The 27,127-nt window shown below is 49.1% G+C and overlaps 1 protein-coding gene across 1 annotated transcript in view; it reads right to left on the bottom strand.

Moving 5' to 3' along the window:
- The window catches only part of SEMA6B (semaphorin 6B), a 300,458-nt gene that overhangs the window by 46,673 nt on the left and 226,658 nt on the right, over positions 1 to 27,127 (bottom strand). Inside the window, exons 6-10 of the mRNA XM_085638458.1 lie at positions 14,520 to 14,621; positions 13,369 to 13,459; positions 10,142 to 10,261; positions 7,368 to 7,456; positions 6,102 to 6,319 (exon numbers count right to left, since the gene is read on the bottom strand). Coding sequence (XP_085494584.1) covers positions 6,102 to 6,319; positions 7,368 to 7,456; positions 10,142 to 10,261; positions 13,369 to 13,459; positions 14,520 to 14,621 — 620 coding nt within the window. The remainder of the gene's footprint in view (positions 1 to 6,101; positions 6,320 to 7,367; positions 7,457 to 10,141; positions 10,262 to 13,368; positions 13,460 to 14,519; positions 14,622 to 27,127) is intronic.

The following is a 27,127-nucleotide window of genomic DNA, read 5'->3' as shown; positions in this document are numbered from 1 at the left end:
AAGGGTGCTCTATTTCTGAAAGTAATTGGAAAATTAGGCAAGCGTGGGTTGGTGAATGCAGGGCTGGAGAGGTGATGTGTGCTGGGTAATGGCAAGCGCGCTGGAGGATGCGCTGCGGGTTGGTAGGAGGGCACGTGTGTTGGATGGGAGGGTGATGCATGTTACAGAGGGCGCTGTGCCACTGTGGGGGGCTGCCAGTGAGGCGGTATCATGTGTCCAGGCTGCTTACTCATGGAACAAGCTCACACTGAGCACAATACTTAGAGATTGGGGTTCTTCACTCCCCCAGCCCACACTGCCACCTGCCAGCGATTACAAATCAATCTTGGCCGCAGGGGGCTTCCTCTGAGTAATTGGTTGAAAAATACTGCTGGCATTGTCTGCCCAGAACCAGCAGAAAGGTTGTTTTTTTCCCCTTATTTATAAACGCTCAGAAACAACAGGGGCTGAGGACAAGGTAGCCATTAAAGGCATTTTCCGTAAATTTCCATAGAGTTGATGTCCCCAGAGTGAATTTATCTCTGGAGGGATGATGTTCTTTGAATGGCAAAAGGGGTGATTTGGGGTCTGGTGGGCTGTAATGCCATTCTGCAAGGGCAGGGGAAGCATGTACCTTGTTGCTCTGGTGAACTGCCACCCACCATATTTAGAGATGGCCGACGCCACGTTGGCTCCTCTGAAGGCACTGCGCGTTTACACAATAGCTGTTATTTTCCAGGGGGCCGGGCAGCACACCTTTTTGTATTTCAAAAGCAAACTCAAAAGGAGATTTTTTTAAATACACAAAAAATAATGGCCTTGAAACCCTTGGAGTTTTCCCCCCGGGGTGTGGGAGTCAATTTCATTTTTATTTGTTCTGGACGGCCAGACTTTTACTGGCAGCCACAAACAGGGAAAAATATGTCTTGAATGTTCATGGTAAATACGGTGGATGGCCTGAGCTGAGGTACTCAGACAGATGGTCCAATATGGAGCTGTTGGTGTAAGGTTTCCGCCGACTGCGAGCCAGTGGACACACCGCCAGCGGAAACATGGCGGTTCACCCTACTCTCTACAGAGCGGGTAGACTGTCACCTTGTGGAAAGGATATTCTGCCAGATTTGTAGCAGGGCGCTCTGTCCACCAAAGGCTAAATTACCCCCAAAGTGTGTGGAGTGAGTGTAGGTAGAGCACCATGTTTGTCGGGTGCCATGTCGGTAGATTGTTCATATCCATGTCCGTAGCCGGGCTATGACTCTAGGATGTCCGTTTCCCATAGTACGCATCTTTTGAGAGGTTCGATGCCTCTTGACGCCCCAGGATTCATTGGGCATTTGGGATGTCTGTGGAAATGGACCCTCCATCCATCTGGGTGAACTCGGGGTTACACTGATGCACCCCACGTAGACAGCAAAAATGATTGTGCTCGGAAATGCTTTGTAATTTTTAACCACTGGTACCTTCTTGGGGTAGCCGTTCCTTCCCACCATTTTCAACTCACCTATAGCATTACAAACCATTTACAAACAAAAGCAAATCAGTGCTCGCCCCAACCCAAATGACACTGTCATGCCTGAACTGCTAGGACATACCCCCTCTGAGTTCTCCATTCAGCATGGTGCACCCCATGTCCAGACTAATGCCCAGCTCCCCACTTCCAGCGGGGTTCAACCCTTGTCCACACTAGTGCTCTGCTCCCCACTTCCAGCGGGGTGCGCTCCTTGTCGACACTAATGTCTTGCTCCCCACTTCCAATGGAGATCACGACTTGTCCCGACTAATTCCCTGCTCCCCACTTCCAGTGGGGTTCACCACTTGTCCACACTAATGCCCTGCTCCCCACTTCGATCGGGGTTCACCCAGTGTCCAGACTAAAACCTTGCTCCCCACTTCCAGCAGTGCAAGTTCATTGTCCCTCCCATCACTAGAACAAGCCCCTAGTATGCGATTGTGGGCTGTGATGCCTCCATCCAGCAGGGTGCGCTCCACCAGGGCAACGATGCCCCATCCCACCACAGCGTGGTCTCCTCCGAACCCCCTTCCACAGTGCACCGCCACTCGACACTTAAATAATCACCTTTCACCAAACACATTCATTCTGATTACCTGACAATTCTTTTTTATGTACTATCTGGTGTATATTATCCCAATAGCACAGAGTTTATAAAACGGCTAATGTACATATTGGCATCTACAGCAGGCAGTCTGTCAGCCCAGACCACATTGTTTTAAATGACAACAACAAGGGGCTACAAGTTCTTCAATCAATGTTCAGAGTAGATACAAACCGTAATCAATTCTTGACTCCCCAGCGGGGGAATAGCCAGAGAACAGATCATGGGATCTAATCAACGATCATATTGTTTCGGCCAATCACCAAATCAATTCTCGACTCCTTAGATGGATCATGTCTACGGGTGGAAGGCGCGCTTAGCCCGCAGCCAGACCTATTACTGCGCTGTCAGGGGTCAATTGTCAAAGTCTTTCTGTGATGGAGACACCCACGTAATCACGCCATTACCTAATTACTGGGAGGCATTAAAGAGCTGCCGATGGGAATGATAATTACCTTTGATCACTTAACCAAGGCAGGATCTGAATAGGCAATCTTGTGTTAAAAGGGTTCTTATCTCAGGATGGATCCCGGTGGTATTCAAGCCTTATTTGGAAATTCAATGGTGATGCGTGCCCCTTCGGGATGAGGTTTATCTGCTCGAGAACTCAAGATCAGCAGATGCGTAATGAAGCACCGTACCAAAGTCACCCAACATCAGCCGTACGCAGAAGGAGAACAAACTGAGGTGATCCTATAAGACCCAAGCAAACCAATCCCGTTCACGTCTTAGTCCATGAGCGAGCTCTTCTAGCATTACCATGGCATGTGCTGGGTAGCGATCTACCTGATATACTCTTGATACGTTGCTAGAACTATCTCGATTGGATGTTATCCACCGTATGAGTCTTTTGCGAGCAGCAGAAAGGCATAAGGTAGAACCTCTACTACCAGAATAATGTTTCATCTGCCTTTAATATTGAGTCACCGATATAATATAATATAATCATAATCAAAAAATCTACACCCAACATACATTTTTGTAAATAATATTTAGGTTATCATATTTATGTCAGACAATATTTCTGTATATGAAATTACAACTTTTGACATTCAACCGCACAAACTGGCGTCTTCCTGGGAAGGTGCGGGTAAAACATGATGGCTTCCTAGGGTTGGGAGTCATGCAACTATATTATCATATTGTCTCTTGTTATGTTATAAACATTTATTAAGCGCTAACTGTTACCCGAAGGTGTCCTAGCGCTGTGTGAGGTCTTACCCAAAGCTCAGAACAGGAAGTAGTCCGTTGTCTTGTGAACGGCCAAGTTTTTACCGCTTTTCCGAAGGCCTATAAGTTGGTCATGCTTCTAAGGTAAAGTGGGAGATCATTCCACGCTTCAGCTGCACCCACTACAAAACTTCTGCCACCCCCAGGTGGCCTTTTTCACAAATGGCACGTACACCAGTTTTGCATCAGATGAGCGCAGTGATCTATTTGGTTTATACCAATACAGCCGCTCTCTTAAATACGCTGGTCCTGCACCATGAAGGGCTTTGTGGACCAGACACAGGGCTTTAAACTGGGTGCGCTTCCTCACTGGCAGCCAGTGGAGCTTGCGTATCTCATTTGAGATTGGTGCATATTTTGTCTACTGTTTCCCATGTGGTGTAGTCAAGCCAATATAAACACATTTAAGAAAATGCCTTTTATACAAAAAAACATAATTTTCTTATAAAAGCCAAAAATCTTATTTTGTTTAATGTCAGCAGGAAATTAATGCCCAGGCACATGTGGGTGACCAGTACCATTTTCACCTAATACGAGTATGTCGTACAACGCCTCTATCCCAGGCAGTTAAACAACCAGTAGACATGGGAAACAAACTGTAGGTAATAAGACGTCAAAAAAGTACATTTTAAGAAAGGAAAAAAATATGCAAAACTTTTAATTTATTGTGGAAAAATGTTACGGCAAAATGAGTTTAGGGAAACCAGGACACTCAAAAGGTTTTGCAAGTACATTCCTTACTAGCCTTCGTAAACAGGACCAATCAAAGCTGGAATTAAACTCCATCCACTGGCGTCCAGCAAAATCTGACATTAAATTAAAACCCTTTGCACCATCCACAAGGCCTATGGAAACACAAGAGTGAGTGGCCTTTGATCCTAGCCCCACGTTCGATTCTGGCCAGGGACCTTCCATCACTGAATCTTCACCTCACGCAACAACAATCACTGAAATGACAAAAGACTGGTGGCGGGCCCTGGCTGTCCAGGGTTCCACACTGGGATATCTTGGACCTCAGCCTGAGAGCTGAGCCTAACCACCTTCTGTTCAGAAATATCATGAACCATGGACTCTTTCGACAAGCGTTCCTCTGGTCTTTGGGCCAACAAAAATAATACTGAACGAAGACGCTTTGTGGTGCATTCGGCTAAACTCTATCTTTTCAACCAAAGTTGTTGTGAAAACGTTTGTTTCCTTTTATTGCGCCATAATAACTGCAGCACTACATGTTTTAACACTTTACAAATCGCCAAATTTATAAATAATTAAATAAATTATCTTGCCTGCAAATAAAGTATTGCTGAAGTGACAAACTTTGCAGCTTTATAACTTTCATAGCTTTCCTGGTTGAATTAGAATGTTGCACACCCCTAGTAAGGAATATGCTACTTACTCGTTGCATCTGTTCTTGGCATGTAGAGCTGCAGATCTACACAGTGTGCATAGATCGCCATCTGGTGTTGGGCCCGGATGTTTGCGCTTGTTTTTGTCTTGGAAAGTCTTTGGAAGTCACGAGGTTTGTGACTCCTCCTTTGGATCATAGGGTGGACCACAGGGGCAGAGAACGCACAAAACACCTGGTGGGCGCCTGTCCACTTGCCTCAGTCAGAGGTGTCTACGATGGTCGACTGCAGGTCACCTTCAGAAGCTATGCATTGACCATGGCTATTTCTGGACATCAAGAACACCTGGCATTGAGCATTCTAATAATCCCTCCTTCCTACCTCTTAAATGTTTTTTTAAAAATAGATTTACTATTAGTGTTTTGACTTCTGCTCGACTTCTCAATCAAATCGTTATTCTATTTTTTTTCTGTTTTTGTAAGTAGTTTTCTTACTTGGAATCCACTTCATATTCTGTGCTATGCCAACGACGTGCAAGTCTTAAAGCCCGAAGGCATTCGCACACTGTTCCACTAAGAAAATGGAAGAAAAAAGGGGGCCCTAACAGGCCCATAGCAAGGAGCGGATCCGCGTTGCATACGAAAAAAGGAAAAAACTGATGTGGGCGCGCCGGGGCGGGTCTTATGTGACCTCGCTGACGTCACGTGCGCGGATGACGGCTGGGCGGAGTCGCGTGATGTCGCCCCACCCCCAGCACGCAGGGATGCTTAGGCAAAGAAGTTTCCGGATCCAGTCTCACGTCTGGTGATAATTCTACGTGAAGGAATCTGCGGCTAGCAGTCTCTATCAGATACCGTAAGTAAGACAAAGGGAGAAGAAGTGCACATAAACATCCATTCCAGAAACAACTGCATAAAGCCAGGGTCTTTCTTGTTTGTAGCCCCTAGGATGCTCTAAAACATCTACAGACTGCATTTCCTGCCTTCCTTTGATGTCACTTCCTGTTTCAAAAGCTTCGGACCTTTCCCAAAAGGAACACAGATGAAGAAATATACTTGGGGAAAAAAATAAGATAGATGGAAGTAATTGCTGATTTCTAATTCTGACAAAATGTAATACATTAACAGTAAGGGCAACCGTATTAATTTTAAGTGCTACATATTTCGTAAGTCCTGGCTGATTAGGGTTAGATAATAGTTTATGTCTGGAAATAAAAAGTATTTTACAAAAAATATCTCTTTAAATCGTGCCATGAGTCACAAGGAGCCATACAGTGCCAAGTGTGGATAAGGCAGTAGGCATGAGCTATACAAGCTCCTCATTTACCATCTCATTCAAGAAAGAGAGGAGTTTATGGCAAAAATCAGACTGCCACAGTAGTCTCTCTTCCATGTCTAGTCACATACTCTTTTCGCCCTGAGAAGTCACTACTTACCTGTTGGTGGGTGTGGAAAAGACAGCCAGGACCATAGGCCGCCCATTCATGTAGACGATGTCCGTCACGGCTTGGATGAAGTTGAAGTAAAAATGCGATTCCCCTGGAACAGAGCAGTTGAGCCGCGCCTTGAGAAACGAGGTCCACTGTTTCTCCAGGACACGTTGTGATCCGCCGAGGTCATTTTTGCACACACGGGCTACACGGGATACCACCATCTGCAACAAGACAAACACGGATCAGAAAATGGGGGCCACCAAAGAACAAACTTTGGAGGGTAGAAAGCAAAAAGCAGATTATGGGACAAGCAAGCACATCATGAGAAGTGACCATCTGTCAAGTTTAGTGAGACCAGACTTAGCAAAGCTAGCTTTGGAAAGCAACATGAGGCCAGGACGTTGAAGAGGACGAAGGGATAACAAAAACTGGACCATCGAAAATGGAAACCAGAAACTGCATGACTTGGAATAATACAATCCGGGTCATGGTGGGATGGCAGCTTCATAGATATGGGAGAAATCAGAGATTTAAACTTGAGGAACAACCAGAGGTGCCAGGTTGGGGACCGACGTAGGGTCACCTAAACTAGGTGATCAATGCAATCATTGATAGAGACTGTATCACACTAAATCACTGTAGAAGTAATCTCAGGGAAATTAATTGATGAGACTTTGGGAAACCACATCAGATCTGTTTAAAAAGGTAGCTGATGATTAGGAGGAATAAACAAAAAACAAAAGATTTGTTAATAACCAAAGAGCTAATCCTGGGTAATAATGCGAAACCAGATCAAGGGCAGCAATCAAAGATCATTTCAGGAGGAAGGAAGTACAAACAAGTCAATGCGAAGCCATCAAACACTAGATCTTGAGGAATATTATCAAACCAGATCATGGAGAAGAACCAAAGATGAATTGGCTGGGGGAATAAATCAAATCAGAACATGTGGAATAATAGAAAACCTGATTTGTAGTGAAAAAAACAAACGCCAGGTAGAGGAAAAACCATAGATCAGATATTGAGGTATAAAATTAACCCACAACACAAAGGCTTACAGAAGACAAAACCCTGAGGAACAGAAGCACACCAGGCCATGGGACTCGGCACTGAAAGAAGCTGAAGGTATCAATGGTGATATTCCGTCTGGCCGCTAACCCAATATCAGCCAAGAAAGTGCCTAGAAGCGATTTACTGTGCAGCTGGGCTCTAAAGCATCCCACATGCTCTCCCACTCTTTACTCCACAAGGTGAAAGGTTCACGCTTACCTTTTCCAGGTAGTTGTACTCCACGGCGATCTCCCTGAAGAAGAAGTAGATGTGAGTGCGCCAGGACACCGCGTGCACAAAGAAAGGCTCTAGCAGGACAGAAGCAAGAAAGCGCAGGATCAGTGCAACAGCACACGGTCAACGTTCTACTAATCTCTTCTGATCTCTTATGCAGGCTCAGAAGATGAGATAGCGTTCAGCAGTAACCCAGTGACAGCTGAAGGTAGCCTTGCGATCTGATGAACTGGCAGCCATCTTGGTCTGGATTTATTGGAAGAGTGGAGCTTTTTCTGAACTCAATGTAAACAGGGTGACAATGTCCTTGTTTAAGGGGTCTGAGGAGGCAGCGCCAATTCTAGAATAGTGAAATGAGACAGGGGGTGTCCTGATCTATGGATTTTTCAGTAAAAGGCTACTTATCTGTAATAGAAGTTAAGGAAGGACAAGGTGTATTTTTAGGTCTCGCCTGACCCAGCGCATGCGCTGGTCTGGCGAGACTTATTGAGAGGGCTCTAAAAAGTGCTACCAGGCCAGCCTAGAGCTACAGTGCATGAGCGCAGGCGCGCGCGCCGCGCTTGACCGCGATTACTTTCACTTTCGCTGCAGCACGGTCGCTTGGCATAGCCAATAGGTCTCTCTTTTGGGACCTTATAAGTATTTAGTTATGCAACTATTGCATGGCTAAACACTTATAAGGTCCCAAAGGCGAGACCTATTGGCTATGCCAATGCTTGTTCTCATATGTAACCCCATTTAAGGAGGCAGGAGATGTTTAGGTCTCGCCTGGCTATCGCGTAAGCGATCGCCCAGCGAGTAGGGGCTTCAGAAAATGCTCCCAAAGGCTTCCCAGGCGGCTCGGGTGGCGGTTACGCGCACAACCACGCGCATTCCATTTGCCACCAGCTACTTCCTGCGCGTGCGCCGCCTCACGCATTCAGAGAGATTTAGTAAGGGGCACAAGACTTTAGGAATGCGGTTTATGGCCAGTGCATGTGAGGCATTCAAGCGCGAAGCTGGCATCTGGCATCGGACTTGAAAGCAGCAGACTGCTTTCGCCAGCGCGCGCCCGGCCTCACTTCCTGCATCCCCTCTTACAACAATTAACTTTCGTTATAACTCACACCCCATATGCTCGTTCCCTCCCACCCTTCCTTTGATTTCCGCTTTTCTTGTTGTTTACAAACCACGCCACACACTGCTGCACGCCACACACTGCTGCGCGCCGCACACTACCGCACGCCACGCACTGCTGCGCACACTGCTGCATTACACACTGCTGCACGCCTCACACTGCTGCACGCCTCACACTGCTGCACGCCTCACACTGCTGCATGCCTCACACTGCTGCAGGCCGCACACTGCTGCAGGCCGCACACTGCTGCAGGCCGCACACTGCTGCATACCACACACTGCTGCATGCTGCTGCACGCCACACACTGCTGCACGCCACACACTGCTGCACGCCGCACGCCGCACACTGCTGCACGCCGCACACTGCTACACGAAACACTGCTGCACGCCACACACTGCTGCACGCCACACACTGCTGCACACCGCACAATGCTACACGAAACACTGCTGCACGGCACACACTGCTGCACGGCACACACTGCTGCACGCCGCACACTGCTGCAAGCCACACACTGCTGCACACTGCTGCATTACTCACTGCTGCATGCTGCACGACACTGCTGCACGCAGCATACTGCTGCACGCCACACACTGCTGCACGCCACACACTGCTACACGAAACACTGCTGCACACCACACACTGCTACACGCCACACACTGCTGCACGCCGCACAATGCTGCAAGCCACACACTGCTGCACACTGCTGCATTACTCACTGCTGCATGCTGCATGACACTGCTGCACGCAGCACACTGCTGCACGCCGCACACTGCTGCACGCCACACAGTGCTGCATGCCTCACACTGCTACACGAAACACTGCTGCACGCCACACACTGCTGCACGCCACACACTGCTGCACGCCACACACTGCTGCACGCCTCACACTGCTGCACGCCGCACACTGCTGCACGCCACACAGTGCTGCATGCCTCACACTGCTACACGAAACACTGCTGCACGCCACACACTGCTGCACGCCACACACTGCTGCACGCCACACACTGCTGCACGCCACACACTGCTGCATGCCGCACACTGCTGCACCCTGCACACTGCTGCACTCCACACACTGCTTTTATGCGAGTTTATGCTACTGACATTGTAAATGAAAATGCCTTTTATTTGTTTTAAAACCAAAACATAAATAAAAGGCATTGTAATGTTATAATGCCTATAGCTTAAACTTTTATAAATGCGAGACCTATTGCATTGGAAATGCTTGTTTTATACAAGGAGACTTTAGATAGGGGGTATTTGTCTGTAATCCAGTTTTAAGGCACGAGTGTATTCCCTGGTCCGAGGAGTTTTTGTAGATCAGATCTTTATCTGTAACCCAACTCAAAAAGATAGTAGAGTCCTTGTCTGGAAACTCTTCAAAGGAAGGACACTCATTTACAATTCAATGTAAGATTCAGGAGATGTTCTGATCTGAGGGTCTTCCTAGACGTTTTTATCTTTCATCCAATTTAAAGAGGCAGGAAATGTGTGGTCTGGGGAGTTTTGAGATTAGAAGTTTCTTATCTGTAACCCAATCAACGACAGATGTGCATGTGTGTCCCGATTTCTGTAACAACACAGACAAGCGAAAAAAACATTGGAATGAAAAATTGCTCAATAGAAGGAGAAAATTTAGAACTCACCTTTAAACCACTTGGAGTCAAATTTAACAGTGCGCAGTGTGGGGCTGTCCCCTAGGCTCCGATAAATGACCGCGTCGATGGCCAAGAAATCTGTCACGGTGGCAGTGAAGAGCATGCCATCTGAGGGAGAAGATGGGGGAAGAAAGTGGAGCAGGGAAGAGGAGATATAGAGAAGAGATGGAGAGAGAGGAAGGAGAACAGAGAAGAAAAGAACAGGAGAAGAAAGGTGGAGCGCAGAAAGGAGGAAAGAGTGGAGATGAGAGAGGGAGCAGCGAAATGAGGGGAGGGAAGATAATGGAAAGAGAGGAGGGACACATGGAGAAGAAGAGATGAAGGGGATATAGAGGGATGGCAGAGAGTGGAGAAAGGAGGAAAGGGAAAGGGAGGAGATAAGAGTCATGAGCACAGAAAGAGATGAATAGAAGAGAAAAGGGACAGAGGGGTTACATATAAGAGGAGAGCAAAAGGGAAAAGAACAAGAGAGAGAAGGGGGAGGAGAAAGAAAAATTAAGGCGAGACATGGTGGGAAAGAGTAACACAGGAGCAGAAGAAGAAGGAATGTCAACAAAAGGGGAGACATGAAAATGAAGAGTGGGATGAGATGGGTTAGAGAGAATCAAAAAATCACATGGGGATTAAAGAATTTAGGAGAAACGGTGTGCAGAAGAATAGAGGTGTCAAAAAGGAAGAATTTGGGGCAGATTTAGAATATATGGAGAAAGGAGAAAGAAAGAGAAAAGGATTGAGAAGGTGAAAAGTGGAAGATGTGCCAGAAATTAAGGTGATCAAAGATATGGTAAAAGGGAGACATAAGGGGTAGGGAAGGAACAAAGAGAGAAAAACTGATTAATACAAACATTAGTGCCTTCAATTCCCTATTAGCACCCTGTGTGGACTACAGAGATTGGCTTAGCCAGCCAGGAATCCTTACTGGCCACATTCTTTGGCCTGTTAACAGCTGTTAATTGCCCTCCTCCCACATTAAGGACATCGCCTTTGGCTGTGGTTCATGACTGTACGGTGGACATTTTGCAGCTGTTATTGCCCTCAGCAGAGGGTATTAATGTGTAAGTAGCTTATTGACTGGAGTGTTGCAAGCGGAAGAGCCAATCAGATTTCTCAGAATGCAGTCCCTAATTACTAGTACCCAGCCTCGGCTGCAAACCTCAGAAGAGCTCAGGGCCATTTTAGATGGACAGGGGACGAGACGGTGTATCCGTGTGGTGATGACACTGTTGAACTTGGAGCCAGTCAATAACGCCATGTATTATTCGTTAAATTCTTTGCGTGCCTTCTCCTGAAGGCCCGTCCATAAATAGCTTGAGGGCCGATAACGGCTGTTATTGACTGCCTCTGCTCTTATTAATGCACAGGACACATTCTGATTTGGGAAACGTGTCCTGTGGATGCAGGTATCAGAGCACTGTGTAATGTGGGGCAGGTCTGTTGGACTCCTGGCACAGACTGGGTGATGTGGGGCAGGTCTGTACAGGCTCCTGGCACAGACTGGGTGATGTGGGGTAGATCCGTACGGGCTACTGGCACAGACTGGGTGATGTGGGTAGATCTGTACGGGCTCCTGGCACAGACTGGGTGATGTGGGTAGATCCGTACAGGCTACTGGCACAGGCTGGGTGACGTGGGTACATCTGTACGGGCTCCTGGCACAGACTGGGTGGTGTGGGACAGGTCTGTATGGCACCGGGTACAGCCTATTGTGTGATCTGGGGCAGTCATGATACGGACTCGGGCCACAAACCTTTGCGATGGGGGACAGGCTTGTTAAGGGCTTCTGGTAGAGATTGTGTGATGTGAGGCATGTCTGTACGGGCTGCGCTCCTGGCAGAGCTCTGGGTGATGTGGGACCGGTCTGTGTAGGCTCCCGGCGCAGACTGTGTGATGAGGGGCAGGCTGTACCGACCCCTGGCACAGATTGTGTGATGTGGGGCTAGTCTGTGCGGTTTCCTGGCACAGACTGTGTGATGTGGGGCTGGTCTGTGCGGGCTCCTTGCACAGACTGTGTAATGTGGGGCAGGTCTGTATAGGCTCCTGGCACAGACTGTGTAGTGTGGGGCAGGTCTGTATAGGCTCCTGGCACAGACTGTGCGATGTGGGGCAGGTCTGTACCCGCTCCTGGCACAGGCTGGGTGATGTGGGGCAGGTCTGTGTAGGCTCCTGGCATAGTCTGTGTGATGTGGGGCAGGTCTGTACAGGCTCCCGGCGCAGCCTGGGTGATTTGGGGCAGGTCTGTTCAGGCTCCCGGCGCAGCCTGGGTGATTTGGGGCAGGTCTGTACAGGCTTCTGGCACAGGCTGGGTGATGTGGGGCAGGTCTGTATAGGCTCCTGGCGCAGCCTGTGTGATGTGGGGCAGGTCTGCGCAGGCTCCCGGCGCAGCCTGTGTGATGTGGGGCAGGTCTGTACGGACCCCTGGCAGAGCTCAGGGTGATGTGGGACAGGTCTGTACGGACCCCTGGCAGAGCTCAGGGTGATGTGGGACAGGTCTGTACGGACCCCTGGCAGAGCTCAGGGTGACGTGGGACAGCCCTGATATGAGCTCAGGACGGAGCACACGTGATGGCTTGTAAAGGGCTTCTGGCGCAGCACTCTGTGTGATGTTGGGCAGCATTTATTGCGCACACGTGGCACCGCACACTCGGATGGTGGAAAGACGCTACGGGGCAAAGGTGGCACCGCACACTGTGTGATGTGGGACACATATGCTCTGGGGCAGGTGCATGTTTCACAGGCACTCTAAGGGAGCAGGAGTAATTCGCACTGTGTGATATGGGGCACAAATCCCATGGATACACGTGGCACAGCACAGTTTGATACGTGACATATATGCCATGGGCACAGGCGGCACAGCACATTGTGTGATATGGGACAGATAAGCAATGGGCACAAGTGGCACGTCACACTGTGTGATATGAGGCACATAGCGGGGTAGAGGGAGTGAGGGGTGCATGAATACGTGAGTGATGGACAGAAGTGGGGGTCAAGTGCTGAAGGGCGTCACTCAATAGTTCTAATGGTTCCTTAGTCCTCTTCGTCGCACTCAGACACACGCACATCCACAATTACAAACATAGACAGACACACACTCACACACACAACCACAAAGACAACACATATATCCATAAAGTCAACCACACACAGACACACACTCACACACATCCACGGTCAGCCACACACATCCACAGAGACAACTGCACCCACACACATATTACCTGCAAGGAGTGCGATGTTGGCATGCTTGGGGTCAAAGGGGCTTCGGGCCATGCCACTGATGTTGTCGCCCAGAGGGTCGAGAGTGTCCATCTGAAGAGAGACGCACAGAGACGGGCAATCAGGAGGGGGTGGCGAGGGAGGTGCGGGGGGCAGGAAGGGGTGAAAGCAGCAGGCTCACAGTGCAGGTTTGGGGTACAGACGCAGGGTCGGTGTACTCTCAGGCATGCACAAACACCGGACCTTGAATCTCTGGGCGCACACACATCTTCAAACTACGCCCGATGGGCACAGGGGGGTGTATTCTATAATATGATGGGGCATGGGCCTTTAATCTGTAATTTCAAGGCACAAAGGGCTTTATCTGCAATCTATTCTATAATATGGAGGCTCATAAAAGCACTGAGGCCCTTATAATCCCAAGGCACAGAGGCCCTTATGCTATAATTTCAAGACACGGAGGCCTTTATTCCGCAGTCATAAAGCACAGAGGCCCTTACTCTGTAGTCTCAGGGGATTCAGGCCTCTATCTACAAGCAGAGGGCGCATATACATTCACCATATAATCCCAGGGAACATACGCATATATAATCTCATTGCAAATATAGGTTTATTCCATAATTTCTTGCATCCAGGCCTTTAATATACAGTCCCAGGATACACCCCCCATTATTAGGTATTCATCCCTCGTTTTAATGACCAATTCCCATTTGATGAAATATAAAAAATTACTTTTTTTTATTTCTTTGCAGCATCCTAGTATAGTCTAGCCACCCTATCTTCTGGATCAATAGTTTTGCTTACTGAGTTAAATTAACTCAACAGGCTCGTTTGACGAGGGCTATTACACCCCAAACAGGCTCATTTATATTAATTAGAATCTGTCCCTTCAAATGTTCAGTATAATCGTTGACATCAACACCACATTTCACATAATGTCTACCGGCTATAGGGGCATTAACACTGCAGCACTGGGACAATTAGTGTTAGAAGGGCACAGTGACAACAACAACATTCAACCACCACATACTGGTAGAGTATCCCACGCGCTTCTGTTTATGAAAGTATTTACAAAGTGCTACATGCCACTCCGCAGTCTCCTCGAAGCACTGTTCTTGCACTAGTGTCTAAGCACACAGCACACTCTACTCACGCTGTAGTTGGCACAGACAGGGTTGAAGGCGTTGGTTCCGCACACGAAGAGGGTCCCCTCGTTCCGCACCAGGAGCACTTTGACAAAGTTCCTACACTCTGCCTGTGAAAGGAACACACACAAGAGACGTGAGTGCAAGCACTGGTGCAAGGAATGGTGCAAGCACTGGTGCAAGGAATGGTGCAAGGACTGGTGCAAGGAATGGTGCAAGCTCTGGTGCAAGGAATGGTGCAAGCCCTGGTGCAAGAACTGGTGCAAGCACTGGTGCAAGCGCGCAAAGAACCACAGTGAGGGGGGTCGCGCGCTGGCCTCGTGTAAAGACACGAGGGGAATCACCAGCAGCAGACACCAGTGACCCAGGCCCGGCACGAAGTGCTTGTGAAAATCCAGAGCACATGGACTCCATACAGAAAACATGTCACTGGGCATTTTAGGACACCAGGAACCCTGTGAAATGTTCCACTCTTGTGGACTTCTCTTTCCATACATACCCCCCGCCACCCTGTAGTAAGAATAACATTTGTATATAATGATAACATTATTTATAATATACAATTAAAGTACATCCTTAGAAGTAAAGGACAAGCAATATACACCAAAGATGAGAAAAAAAGATTAACCGCGAATAGTCCCTTTAAAACCGAGACCAGTAATTGAGTGGCTCGCATAATGCGTGAACATGGCGGCCCTTTTGTACATAAACTAAAGTACAGTTAATCTCGACTGTAAAGATACTAAACATCGCTCATGATTTATTCCCTTAAAGTAAACTCTGCCTTGATCATTTTGACAGGTTGTTTATACCCAGAGCCACAAATTTCATTTTACAATTTATTAGAGGTGGGCCAGGCAGCAAATTCATAGAGAGAGAAGAGAAGAAGCTGAGCCAGGGCCTGGTCTGGCTCTTAGACCCAAAGCAAGAGACATGGAAGAATTCACCATGAAAGTGACACAGGAAACTTCATGTGCACATATGGTAAAGATACCTTCAAATCAAGCATAGGTTATTTATTGCAAGTTCGTGTTTCACTTTAGTGCATTAGATCATATTACTACATTGGCATCTGTTCGAAGGAATCTTTTTTAAAACACAAACATTTCCTCTGCCTCTATGCTCTGGTAACACAGCCATGAATAAACCACAGATTTCAGTTTGTCGTGTGCACTGTATATGTAGAGAAGCATTATTGTGTATTAAACCATACCTAAGTGAGGTTTTTGAACTGGGTTCCTAGAAGAAGGTCTGAGATTTGGCACTAAATCAAGATGAGGCACAGTGAGGTAGAGTGGTTTGCACAAGGTCACACAATTTGGTCAAGTGGGGAATCTGTAATATGTACCCAGGTTTCCTGTTACTGATTATGCAGTTGAGCCACTGAATAAATCGCTCCTTCTTGTTCACTTTTACAAACAAAAGACAATGCGTTATATTCAATAATTCCACGATCATATGAGTAAATTGTGTTGAACAAATACAGTCGAAATTCCACAGGTTAATTCATTCTGACGCAATATGTGCATGAAAGTCAAAATGTATTTCTTATAAAAGTATAAATGTAAGTGTGAGTGACAGAAGGAAACTGATTTTATGCCACTATCACTGCATGTCCCTAACAATAAACAGTGAAGAAGGACAATGTCAAGAAGTCGAGGATGATAGTTACATAGATTTAGTAAAAACGATCTGATCACCCAGAGGGCTTACTTTTGACATTTTTATAAAGCACAAACGCAGCTCATGGTGATTGGAGCACTTTACATACGCACCAGTTACATTAAACCAGGTCAGGTTTGATTTTGCAAGGGGAAATTTTGTGATTTGCCCAGAATCACTCGATGTTGAGACGACTCTGGGACTCAAACCTGGTTTCTCAGTTCCAAAGTCAACAGCTTAGGAGCTAGCGCCCCCATCCTGTCTCCATTGTTGTCCGATTACAAGTGTTTAGTGAGACACACATAAATTGCAGCTCAGCTGCAGACATACACGCAATGGAAAGACACTTTTTTAAATTTTGTGCACTCAGTTGATCTGCATCTATTGGTTTTTAGGTCGAGCCTGGGCAGCACATGCGCTGCTCTGTGAGGCATGCTGTATTCGAGTATGGATTTGAAGCCCCGCCCACTCTCCCCCCCATATTTTTCATTGGCTTGTGTTATTGTCCTTCGTAAATGCTGGCTTCTGATTCGTTAATAGGCTTGTTAGGCCCTCCTTAAGCCTTGTTTTCATTTGTAACCTCCCATGGGGACTGGCCCTTTTACTTCGGTTGTTACACGTACTTCTTATTTAGTCTGTAAGCACTATTTTCTTTAATGAGTTTCTCCTACTGCAGGCAGGACATGCTTTCCTGCAACATTCATCGCTCCATGCACGCTTTCGCTTTCCAAGCAGCCCTTGACAATGGCGGCCGCTTCTTTGCAATGCAATAGGTCTCACATTTACAAGAGTTTGAGCTATGGGCATTGTAACTGACAATGCCTTATATTTATGTGTTAATAACTTAATTATCAAAACAGATAAATAAAAGGCATTGTCATTTACAATGCCAATAGATTAAAGTCTCGCAAATGCGAGACCTATTGCATTGCAAATGCTTGTTGTCTTTTTAATGTGGTGTTTGGGAGGAAAGAATGGAAGTTTGTGGGATGCTCGACCCGGCTCTGTTTTGACTCGACAGTACCAGGGGGACAAGGGTCGAGCCAGAGCCAAGCAATCGGCCGTGTCATTGGTTGCTAGCCCAATTTATATTCTCGTTCAAAATCCTCTTAGAGCTCAGTAAAAGCGGACTGGCTCGATTAAACAACGACTGTAAATATTTGACCCTAAATAAATGTAATGGATGAAAAAGATATACGTTCGCTTGTTTTTCCCCCTTCTTTACACAGCCGATGGAGCGCTTTGTACTCTGAATAAACCTGCCAGTTGGTTACAAATTGCAAATTTGGCCTGTAACATGATTTAACTCGCGGAATCCTGTTTTACGCATGCTGGTGTGTTCGAGTTAATATATGGCTGCCTGTTGCCCTATAAAATGTCACAGTGTGTTTGCTGTGCAATTATATCTCTAACTAGGGAAGCGTGAAGGGCTTGCATATTAAAACACTTTTTCGCTTGAAAAGACGTGGAGTTAGCCGAGTCCTGACAGATAGTCAAGGGCAATTGGCGAATCCTTAAAATAGGGCTATTATAAGGAAAACAGGACCAGGATTTGCCAAGCTCATTAGTGATTACTTTTCCCCAAATTCAAATTTAAGCGGCCCTCGTTCTTTTTTTAATACATCTGAATATGAAACAAAGATCCAATTCAAAAACTTTATTCCACTATAAATCTAATAATCATAACCGCACGAGCAGTAGCACAATAAAACGGAATAAAACTCATCTTCCCATAAATAGTTAATCACTCACAGAAGTGCAACGCATTCGAGAAAAGACTTCCATAGAACAGACCTCATCAGAACCAAGTAGCTGTGGAAACTGTAGGGTTGGAATGAATCTAAATTGGTTTTGTTTTAAGAGAGGAATTAAAAACCTTTTGGAATATAATTCATAAAAGTACAAGAAAACGTAAAATGCAGCAGTGACTGTTTGGAGGTTTCATCACAGGGACCAGTAGGAACAGGAGGCCTTTAATGAAAAGAGTCAACACATCCGTGCGAAATAGCGCCCTCTTGAGGCCACTGTAGGAAGCGCTACGGGTGCACCTGGCAACCCTGGGATTTGGAGACCAAGGGTTTCACCCCGACCTCATTGCTGCACCCACAGTTTTTCTAAAAAAAAACCTATTTTTTCCTCTTCTTCCTTATATCCAAACATGGCGGGTTTTGGAAGAAGTATGTATGTATGCTATTATAAAACAATTCATGTGTAACACTTTATTGTTGATAAGTAAAAAATCATTAAAAACAAGGATACAAAGATACTTTGGATTGTGCCAGGAACATAATTGTACCAATTTGGTCTGTCAATAGTATTATCTTCCAATAACAAAACACGCATAATATGTTGCAGGAAATAGAATAATATCGAAGACACATTATATTTCAGTTCCATATTTCACACAGAACACAAAAGGCATCTCAAAGAAATTATAATAAAATGTAAATAAAATATAAAACAATTCAGTATGGCCTGGGTTTGGAGTTCATCAAGACTTTCCATTGCAGAGAACTAGTGATGCGTTGCTAGGACACCAGCATCTCGGATACCCCTGTTGCTATGCTCTTGGCAGCATCCTGCATCCCTGCACCTTGCTGGATGCCCTGTGTGGTCTAGTCCAGCATCAACCTCACATCATCAGCCAATCAGAAAATCAGATCTTCTGCAGCTTCCGGCTCCGATAACACCCTGGATTCTAGCCCCACCCTGAGAATCCCAAGACGCCCCCAAAATCTCCTCTCTTCCCAGTGAGCCCCTGAGAGCGAGACTCTCCGAATTATTGTCCTTTAGTAGAGCGCTGAGACGCCTTGTTCTAGGGCTCGCCATTTTATTTGTTTATTTATTTATGTATTTACTTATTTGTGTATTTATGTATTTGTTAATGCGTTTTTATATAGCGCTTACGTTACCCAAAGGTGCCAGAGCGGTTTCTAGTAGACATAGGTAGTTACATGGATAGTTACAGAGGGTTCAAAAGGACCAAATATTACCAAATATGGTTATATAAGGCCACGAATTGCATAATGGTAGATCACTACAGAAACAGAAAAGTGTACAAAAAGTATATACAGCAGTGGAAAAGTTGTGGGCGCCTGATGTAGTGGGGGTGGTCCAGTTCCGTGCCAAGAGGTGAGTGGACATGTTCTCGCTGGAGAGGGTTAGCTGCAGAGTTAGCTGAAGTATCGTCGAAGGAGGAGGGCTTTCAGTCCCAGTTTGAAGGTCGCCAGCGAGGTGCTAATGTGTAAGTCTGAAGGTCATGAGTTCCAGATTCTGGTTGCGCTCCCAGAGAAGGATTGTGCCAGGAGCCGTTCCTTTTGACTGGTCAGGGTTCTAGGTGAGAATCTAGGAGTTTTAAGATGGTCTGGAACCTCCTGGAAGCTGGAGTTTGTCTGCAGGGTACCAGGAAGTGGATGTGTGGGGGGCCTTCTGGGTGATGCAAGCAGTCTTGTATACAGCCCTGGCTTAAACGGGCAACCACCGAAAGAGACCGGCGTAGGTGTGATGTGGTCATTCCTTTTGGCCTCGTAGGTGACGCGTGCTGCCCAGTGTAGGATGGATTTCAGGGGGGTGAGATGAGTTTTGGGGAGAGCAGTCAAGAGAGAGTTACTATAGTCAATTCTGGGGAGCACCAGCCTGTGAGGGAGAGATTTCAGATCTTCCTCTGGAAAGTTGCAGGACGTTCCCCAGAGAAGGCGGGGTTGATAGAGCGCGTTTCTGGCCATGGTGCTGCTTGGAGGCTGTAAGTTGAGTTTCTTGTCTGGGATGACTTCTTGGAATATGGCCCTGGAAGCCGTGGTGGGTTTACTGCGGAGGATGTAGAATGCGTCCATCCAAGATTGCAACTGAAGCGTTGACTTTGAAGGGGAGAGGAGGAGGACTCCAGTTTTGGGAGAGTTCGTTGTAGGCGATGAGATGTCATCCAGTTTTGAACAGATTGTAGGGTGATGGAGAGGTGCGAGGGGTCATTTGGCGAGGAGACCTATAGATACAGTTGTGTGTCATCTGCACTTGGTGGTAGAAAACCGCTTCTTTCTTCAGCAGGACTCCAAGTGACTCGATCTACAGGTTGAATAGGTTTTTCCAGACTGCTCGCATGCAGAATGAGGCATTCACTTTGGACACGCTGTAAACTCTTGCGCTCTGGTTCAGTGAAGCGTCAAGAAACCCACCGTGATGTACGCTGCGCTATACGCCCCGATGACGATGCTCTGGTGCGTCGGAGGAAACCAGCAGCTCTTTCGTGAGATAGTGTGAATTCCTAATATCCACTGTCTTAAGTGCTTCTCAAGTCCCCGGCATTCATCGGGTATCCTGTAAGCAGGGCGCCTTACGCATGATGGCGGGGGTCCTCGTACCTGCCCCCCAGGGAGCCATCTTCCAGTCGTCGCGCGCCCGCGGCCCCCCGGAGACACCCTGAATCGCTGTCCCGGAGCTGTAGTCCTTGTCAGCCGGAGAAGAGCGTTCACAGAATCTGGAAATTGGATTTCACGTAGATTATGAGATGTGTCTGTTCTGATCAACAGACCAGAAATAATTAATTACAAAACCAATTACACAGGCGTCTAATAAATCACATTTGACACAAATGTTTGCAGGGACATAACATGCCGGAGAGTGCTGGCGGCGCGCAGTGCGGACAGGTTCCAGCGCACTCAGGGGGAAAATGAACTGGCCCTTGACTGCTCCACTCCAGGGGTTCGCAAGAGTGCCAGGGCCCCTGACTGCTCCAATCCAGGGGTTCGCAAGAGTGCCGGGGCCCTTGACTGCTCCACTCCAGGGGTTTGCAAGAGTGCCAGGGCCCCTGACTGCCTTAATCCAGGGGTTCGCAAGAGTGCCGGGGCCCTTGACTGCTCCACGCCAGGGGTTCGCAAGAGTGCCAGGGCCCCTGACTGCTCCAATCCAGGGGTTTGCAAGAGTGCTGGGGCCCTTGACTGCTCCACTCCAGGGGTTTGCAAGAGTGCCAGGGCCCCTGACTGCCCCAATCCAGGGGTTCGCAAGAGTGCCGGGGCCCTTGACTGCTCCAATCCAGGGGTTCGCAAGAGTGCCGGGGCCCTTGATTGCTCCACGCCAGGGGTTCGCAAGAGTGCCAGGGCCCCTGACTGCTCCAATCCAGGGGTTTGCAAGAGTGCTGGGGCCCTTGACTGCTCCACTCCAGGGGTTTGCAAGAGTGCCAGGGCCCCTGACTGCCCCAATCCAGGGGTTCGCAAGAGTGCCGGGGCCCTTGACTGCTCCACTCCAGGGGTTCGAAAGAGTGCCAGGGCCCCGACTGTTCCACTCCAGGGGTTTGCAAGAGTGCCAGGGCCCCTGACTGCCCCAATCCAGGGGTTCGCAAGAGTGCCGGGGCCCTTGACTGCTCCACTCCAGGGGTTCGAAAGAGTGCCAGGGCCCCGACTGCTCCACTCCAGGGGTTCGCTAGAGGCCAGGGCCCCTGACTTCTTCCCTCCAGGGGTTCATAAGAGTGCCAGAGCCCTTGACTACTTCACTCCAGAGGTTGGCTAGAGTGCCAAGGTCCCTGACTGCTCCCCTTCAAGGGTTTGCCAGAGTGCCAGGGACCCTGACTGCTCCACTCCAGGGGTTTAATAGAGGCCAGAGCTCCTGACTGCTCCGCTCCAGGAGTTTGTAAAAGTGCCAAGGCTCCTGACTGCTCCACTCCAGGGATTTCTAAGAGGTCCAGGGCCCTTGACTGCTCCACTCCAGGGGTTCGCTAGACTGCCAGGGCCCCTGACTGCTCCACTCCAGGGGTTCGCTAGAGTGACAGGGCCTAGAGGCCAGGGCCCCTGACTGCTCCACTCCAGGGGCTCACTACAGGCTAGTGCCCCTGATTGCTCCACTCCAGGGGCATGTAAGGGGACAGGGCCCCTGACTGCTCTTGTCCAGGCGTTTGTAAGAAAGAGCGCCAGGGGCCTGTGACTGCTCCAGGCCCGAGACTTGCGAGAGTCTCAGGGCCCCTGAATGCTCCACCCCAGTGAGTACCAGGGTGTGAGAAGTTGGCCTGGTATATGCTGTCCACTAATTAAAGTGGGCCCCTTGCACCAGTCCAAACAACCCTTATGGTGATTCAAGAGGTCAAAGATAACCTTAGAAAGCTATCGAAGTGGTAGTTGTGGAGAGCAGCCTTCAGGCCGAGTCTTGAAGGAATGTTAAGCGGCTTGTTTTATCAGAATGCAACCTTTTAGTATTGGTTAAATGAAAGGAGAACCACACAGTAGTTATAAAAATATGTATTTATTAATACAATACTGTCTAGCACATCACAGTGTCACCTACACTGAGGCAATCACACAATACTGTAGCAAAGAATCATCAGTAAATAGCAATAATACACAGAGGGCCTCAGGGGGGGGCCGAACCATATACTAAAATAGTGGTATAAGAACCACGACTCGAGTGAAGACAGTGTCTAGAATGTGTAGAATAGCTGGGACCCCAAGGAACCACCCAGGGTGAGTAGGAGGACGGGTGCAGTGTGGGAACACAACCGCGTGCTCGGTACAACTCTATGCGAGAGTCGCGTTTGAAGTTTTACTGTTTAAGGACCCTTCCCAGTGGATTACGAGGTAACCCTGAGGATCATAGAAGGTTGGAGAGCCTCCCCACCCGTGGATACTGTAGTACCAGAGTTACCTATCCCAGGGAAGCCGGGTGCATAGGGCTGAAGTGGTGTCGGAAACCGTCGTTGATCTCAATGGGAGACTTCAAAGACATGCCACTGCTGGAAAGAAGAAGAATGTCCGGTGGAACCCACAGGTGGATTCTTGATGGAAGGAACTTGAAAGCAGAGGGGACAGAGTCTGGGTCAATTCAGAGTGACCAGGGGCACAATAGATGAATGCCCACCGATGTCGGGTGCTTCAGGTGTGTTGACGGGGACCTTGACTCTGCAGCCACGGGGACCAGGAGACGTTGAGGATGAGCAGGAGCTGGATAGAAGCCGTCCCACAAAGGATGTTGAGTGCTGAGGGGTCAGTGCCCAGCGGGAGCACCAATAAGCCTTGGTAGCGGCAACCCATGAAGAAGGTCAAGGAATGTTACGGTCGGGCCCAGCAAGGACCAGGGGACTCACCACAGCAAGGGGAGTCAGGGCAGGCCTGGAGCAACCAGGGGAGCCCAAGAAAAGTAGTGTTGAACCTCAAGTGGACCCACAGGCCAGAGGCACAGGAGTCGCGAGGGGACCTCAAGCAGTTTCACAATGTAGCAGCTTGCAGGGCACTCCGTGTGAGGAGGCTGAAGTATTTTGTGTGAAATGTGCGCATAGGTTTGATGCTATCGATAGCCCAATGCACTTAGTTGGGAAGTGCCAACAAGCATCTGCACTTGCAAAAGTATGTGATGCACAGGGGTTCAAGTTATGCGGTCCCCACATGGGATACTGGCCTCAAACTTGGTGAGAGGGCAACTCGACCTCAAAAAACATAGGAACCCACCTCCTGTGTTGCTGGAGCCTTTGGAGTCTGCAGGAGCTCAGGATCAGCAGACTGGTCAGTTGTGTTAGTGCCTGCGAATGCAGGGTAGTGACTCCTTCACCCTAAGGGAGATACTTCAGTTCTCCTTTGACGCCCCACAGGTCCTGCATGGAGCCTCTATGGTGCACGGGCACAGACAATGCTTTAGACGGAGAGGGAGACAAAGTCGGGCCCAGTCGAAGTCCAGCAAAGTCCAGAATGTCCAGACGGTTGAAGGTCAGTGGTTTCTGGTTCAGAATCTTGTCCACGTCGTATCTAGGGTCCTACAGCCAGGTAAGCCCTTAAGTACCCACGGGAGAGGGTTGGACAGATTCAGGGGACCCTCCCAGGGGAGGGTTTGGACAGTGGGGAGGATACTCCCATGTCCTCTGTCCAGTTTTGTGCCAGAGCAGGAGCCAACGCCTCCCCAAACTGATTTGAGCTGGATTATGCACAGGGACAACAAGTGTGCCCCTCGTGCAGACTTTCAGGCATTTTGGAAGTGCACCCACCCAGCCCCAATACACTAAATCATGTCTGGGAGGTGCTCACACCTCCCTGTGACAAGATGCCTATTCTTCTGCCTTCCCTTGCTTGAGCTTGGGTCAGCAGCAGGAGGGCAGAAATGTGTCTCTGGTTGGCAGCAACCATTTTGTGCTGTCCGGTTCGAGAAGGCTGGTACCGGGAAGACTAGGGACCCCACAAAGCTTGCTTCAAAAGGGTGGAATAATACCTCCCACACTGGTTACCAGTGTGGAGGTATGATTCTAAGGTGTTTGATACCAAACACAACATGTTTTGTTGCATCCGTTTTCAAGGTAGCATTTTACACGCGCATATAATGCACCTCTACCTATATCTCTGGCTGCATCACAGACAACCCTGGAGAATGGTCTCCGAAGGTTGCAGGGGTGCTCTGCTCAGTCAGGGGCACCCTCTCACGTAAAACTCAGCACCCTGCCTTCAGGATTGTTAAGGCCTGCTATAGGGGTGACTTATAGGTTTTAAGTGTAGTGGCCTGTAGATATAGTAAACCTATATCTTTCGTAAGTGGTGCAAGCACCAGCTTACACAGGCTGCAACAGCAGGCCTGTAGTTCCATTTTGCATGGCCTCTCATGGGTGGCATAATACATGCTGCAGCCCCTGGGAGACCTCTGGGGTATCTATGCCCTGGGTACATGGGTACCATATACTAGGCACTGACAAGGGTACCCCAGTATCCAATCTGAAGTGTACCTAGTACATATCATAACAGTTTTAGGGAGAAAGCAGATAGGCTGGGGTCCTGATTAGCAGGATCCCAGCCAGACTAGTCAAAAACAGTGGTGCATTCAGCAAAAAGTGGGGGTAACCATAAGATGCAGATCCTACTTTCCTACTCAGGGCTCCTGACTTCTCCACTCTAGGGGCTCACTAGAGTGCCACAGCTCCTGATTTCTCCACTCTAGTGAGTCGTAAGAGTGCCATGGCCCCTAACTGCTCAATTCCAGGGGCTTGTTAGAGTGCCCCGTCCCATGATTGTTCCACTACAGGAGTTCGTAAGAGTGCCAGGGCCCCTGACATCTCCACTCCAGGGACTCATAAAAAAGACAGGGCCCCTCACTGCTGCAGCTCCAGGGGTTAGCAAGAGTGCTGAAGCCCCTGGCCGGTTCAGTCCCATGGACTTGCGAGAACACTAGGGCCTCTGGCTGCCTCAGCCCCAGAATCTCGCAAGAATGTCAGGGTCCCTGACTGCTCCACTCCAGGGTCTCTTAAGAGTGCCAGGGCCCATGACCCCAGGGCCCCTGAGTCCCCCACTCCAGGGGCTCGTAAGAGTGCCAGGGCCCATGACCGCTCTACTCCAGGGGCTCACAAGAGCACAGGAGCCCCTGACTGCATCACTCCACGTTCTCGTAAGAGCACCAGGGCCCCTGACTGCTCCACTTTAGGTTCTCGTAAGAGCACCAGGGCACCAGACTGCTCCACTCCAGGTTCTCGTAAGAGCACCAGGGCCCCTGACTGCTCCACTCTAGGTTCTCGTAAGAGCACCAGGGCCCCTGACTGCTCCACTCCAGGTTCTCGTAAGAGCACCAGGGCCCTTGACTGCTCCACTCCAGGTTCTCGTAAGAGCACCAGGGTCCCTGACTGCTCCACTCTAGGTTCTCTTAAGAGCACCAGGGCCCCTGACTGCTCCACTCTAGGTTCTCGTAAGAGCACCAGGGCCCCTGACTGCTCCACTCCAGGTTTTCGTAAGAGCACCAGGGCCCCTGACTGCTCCACTCCAGGTTCTCGTAAGAGCACCAGGGCCCCCGACTGCTCCACTCCAGGTTCTCGTAAGAGCACCAGGGCCCCTGACTGCTCCACTCCAGGTTCTCGTGAGAGCACCAGGGCCTCTGACTGCTCCACTCTAGGTTCTCGTAAGAGCACCAGGGCCCCAGACTGCTCCACTCCAGGTTCTCGTAAGAGCACCAGGGCCCCTGACTGCTCCACTCCATGTTCTCATAAGAGCACCAGGGCCCCTGACTGCTCCACTCCAGGTTCTCGTAAGAGCACCAGGGCCCCTGACTGCGCCACTCCAGGTTTTTGTAAGAGCACCAGGGCCCCTGACTGCTCCACTCCAGGGGCACACAAGAGCACAGGAGCCCCTGACTGCATCACTCCAGGTTCTCCTAAGAGCACCAGGGCTCCAGAATGCTCCCCTCCACGTTCTCGTAAGAGCACCAGGGCCCCTGACTGCTCCACTTTAGGTTCTCGTAAGAGCACCAGGGCACCAGACTGCTCCACTCCAGGTTCTCGTAAGAGCACCAGGGCCCCTGACTGCTCCACTCTAGGTTCTCGTAAGAGCACCAGGGCCCCTGACTGCTCCACTCCAGGTTTTCGTAAGAGCACCAGGGCCCCTGACTGCTCCACTCCAGGTTCTCTTAAGAGCACCAGGGCCCCTGACTGCTCCACTCCAGGTTTTCGTAAGAGCACCAGGGCCCCTGACTGCTCCACTCCAGGTTCTCGTAAGAGCACCAGGGCCCCTGACTGCTCCACTCCAGGTTCTCGTAAGAGCACCAGGGTCCCTGACTGCTCCACTCTAGGTTCTCTTAAGAGCACCAGGGCCCCTGACTGCTCCACTCTAGGTTCTCGTAAGAGCACCAGGGCCCCTGACTGCTCCACTCCAGGGGCACACAAGAGCACAGGAGCCCCTGACTGCATCACTCCAGGTTCTCCTAAGAGCACCAGGGCTCCAGAATGCTCCCCTCCACGTTCTCGTAAGAGCACCAGGGCCCCTGACTGCTCCACTTTAGGTTCTCGTAAGAGCACCAGGGCACCAGACTGCTCCACTCCAGGTTCTCGTAAGAGCACCAGGGCCCCTGACTGCTCCACTCTAGGTTCTCGTAAGAGCACCAGGGCCCCTGACTGCTCCACTCCAGGTTTTCGTAAGAGCACCAGGGCCCCTGACTGCTCCACTCCAGGTTCTCTTAAGAGCACCAGGGCCCCTGACTGCTCCACTCCAGGTTCTCGTAAGAGCACCAGGGTCCC

Source organism: Triturus cristatus, chromosome 12, assembly GCF_964204655.1.
Source record: "Triturus cristatus chromosome 12, aTriCri1.1, whole genome shotgun sequence".
Taxonomy (NCBI): Eukaryota; Metazoa; Chordata; class Amphibia; order Caudata; family Salamandridae; genus Triturus; species Triturus cristatus.
Note: the sequence above shows the minus strand (reverse complement) of the source record. Positions and strands in the feature narration are given on the sequence as shown.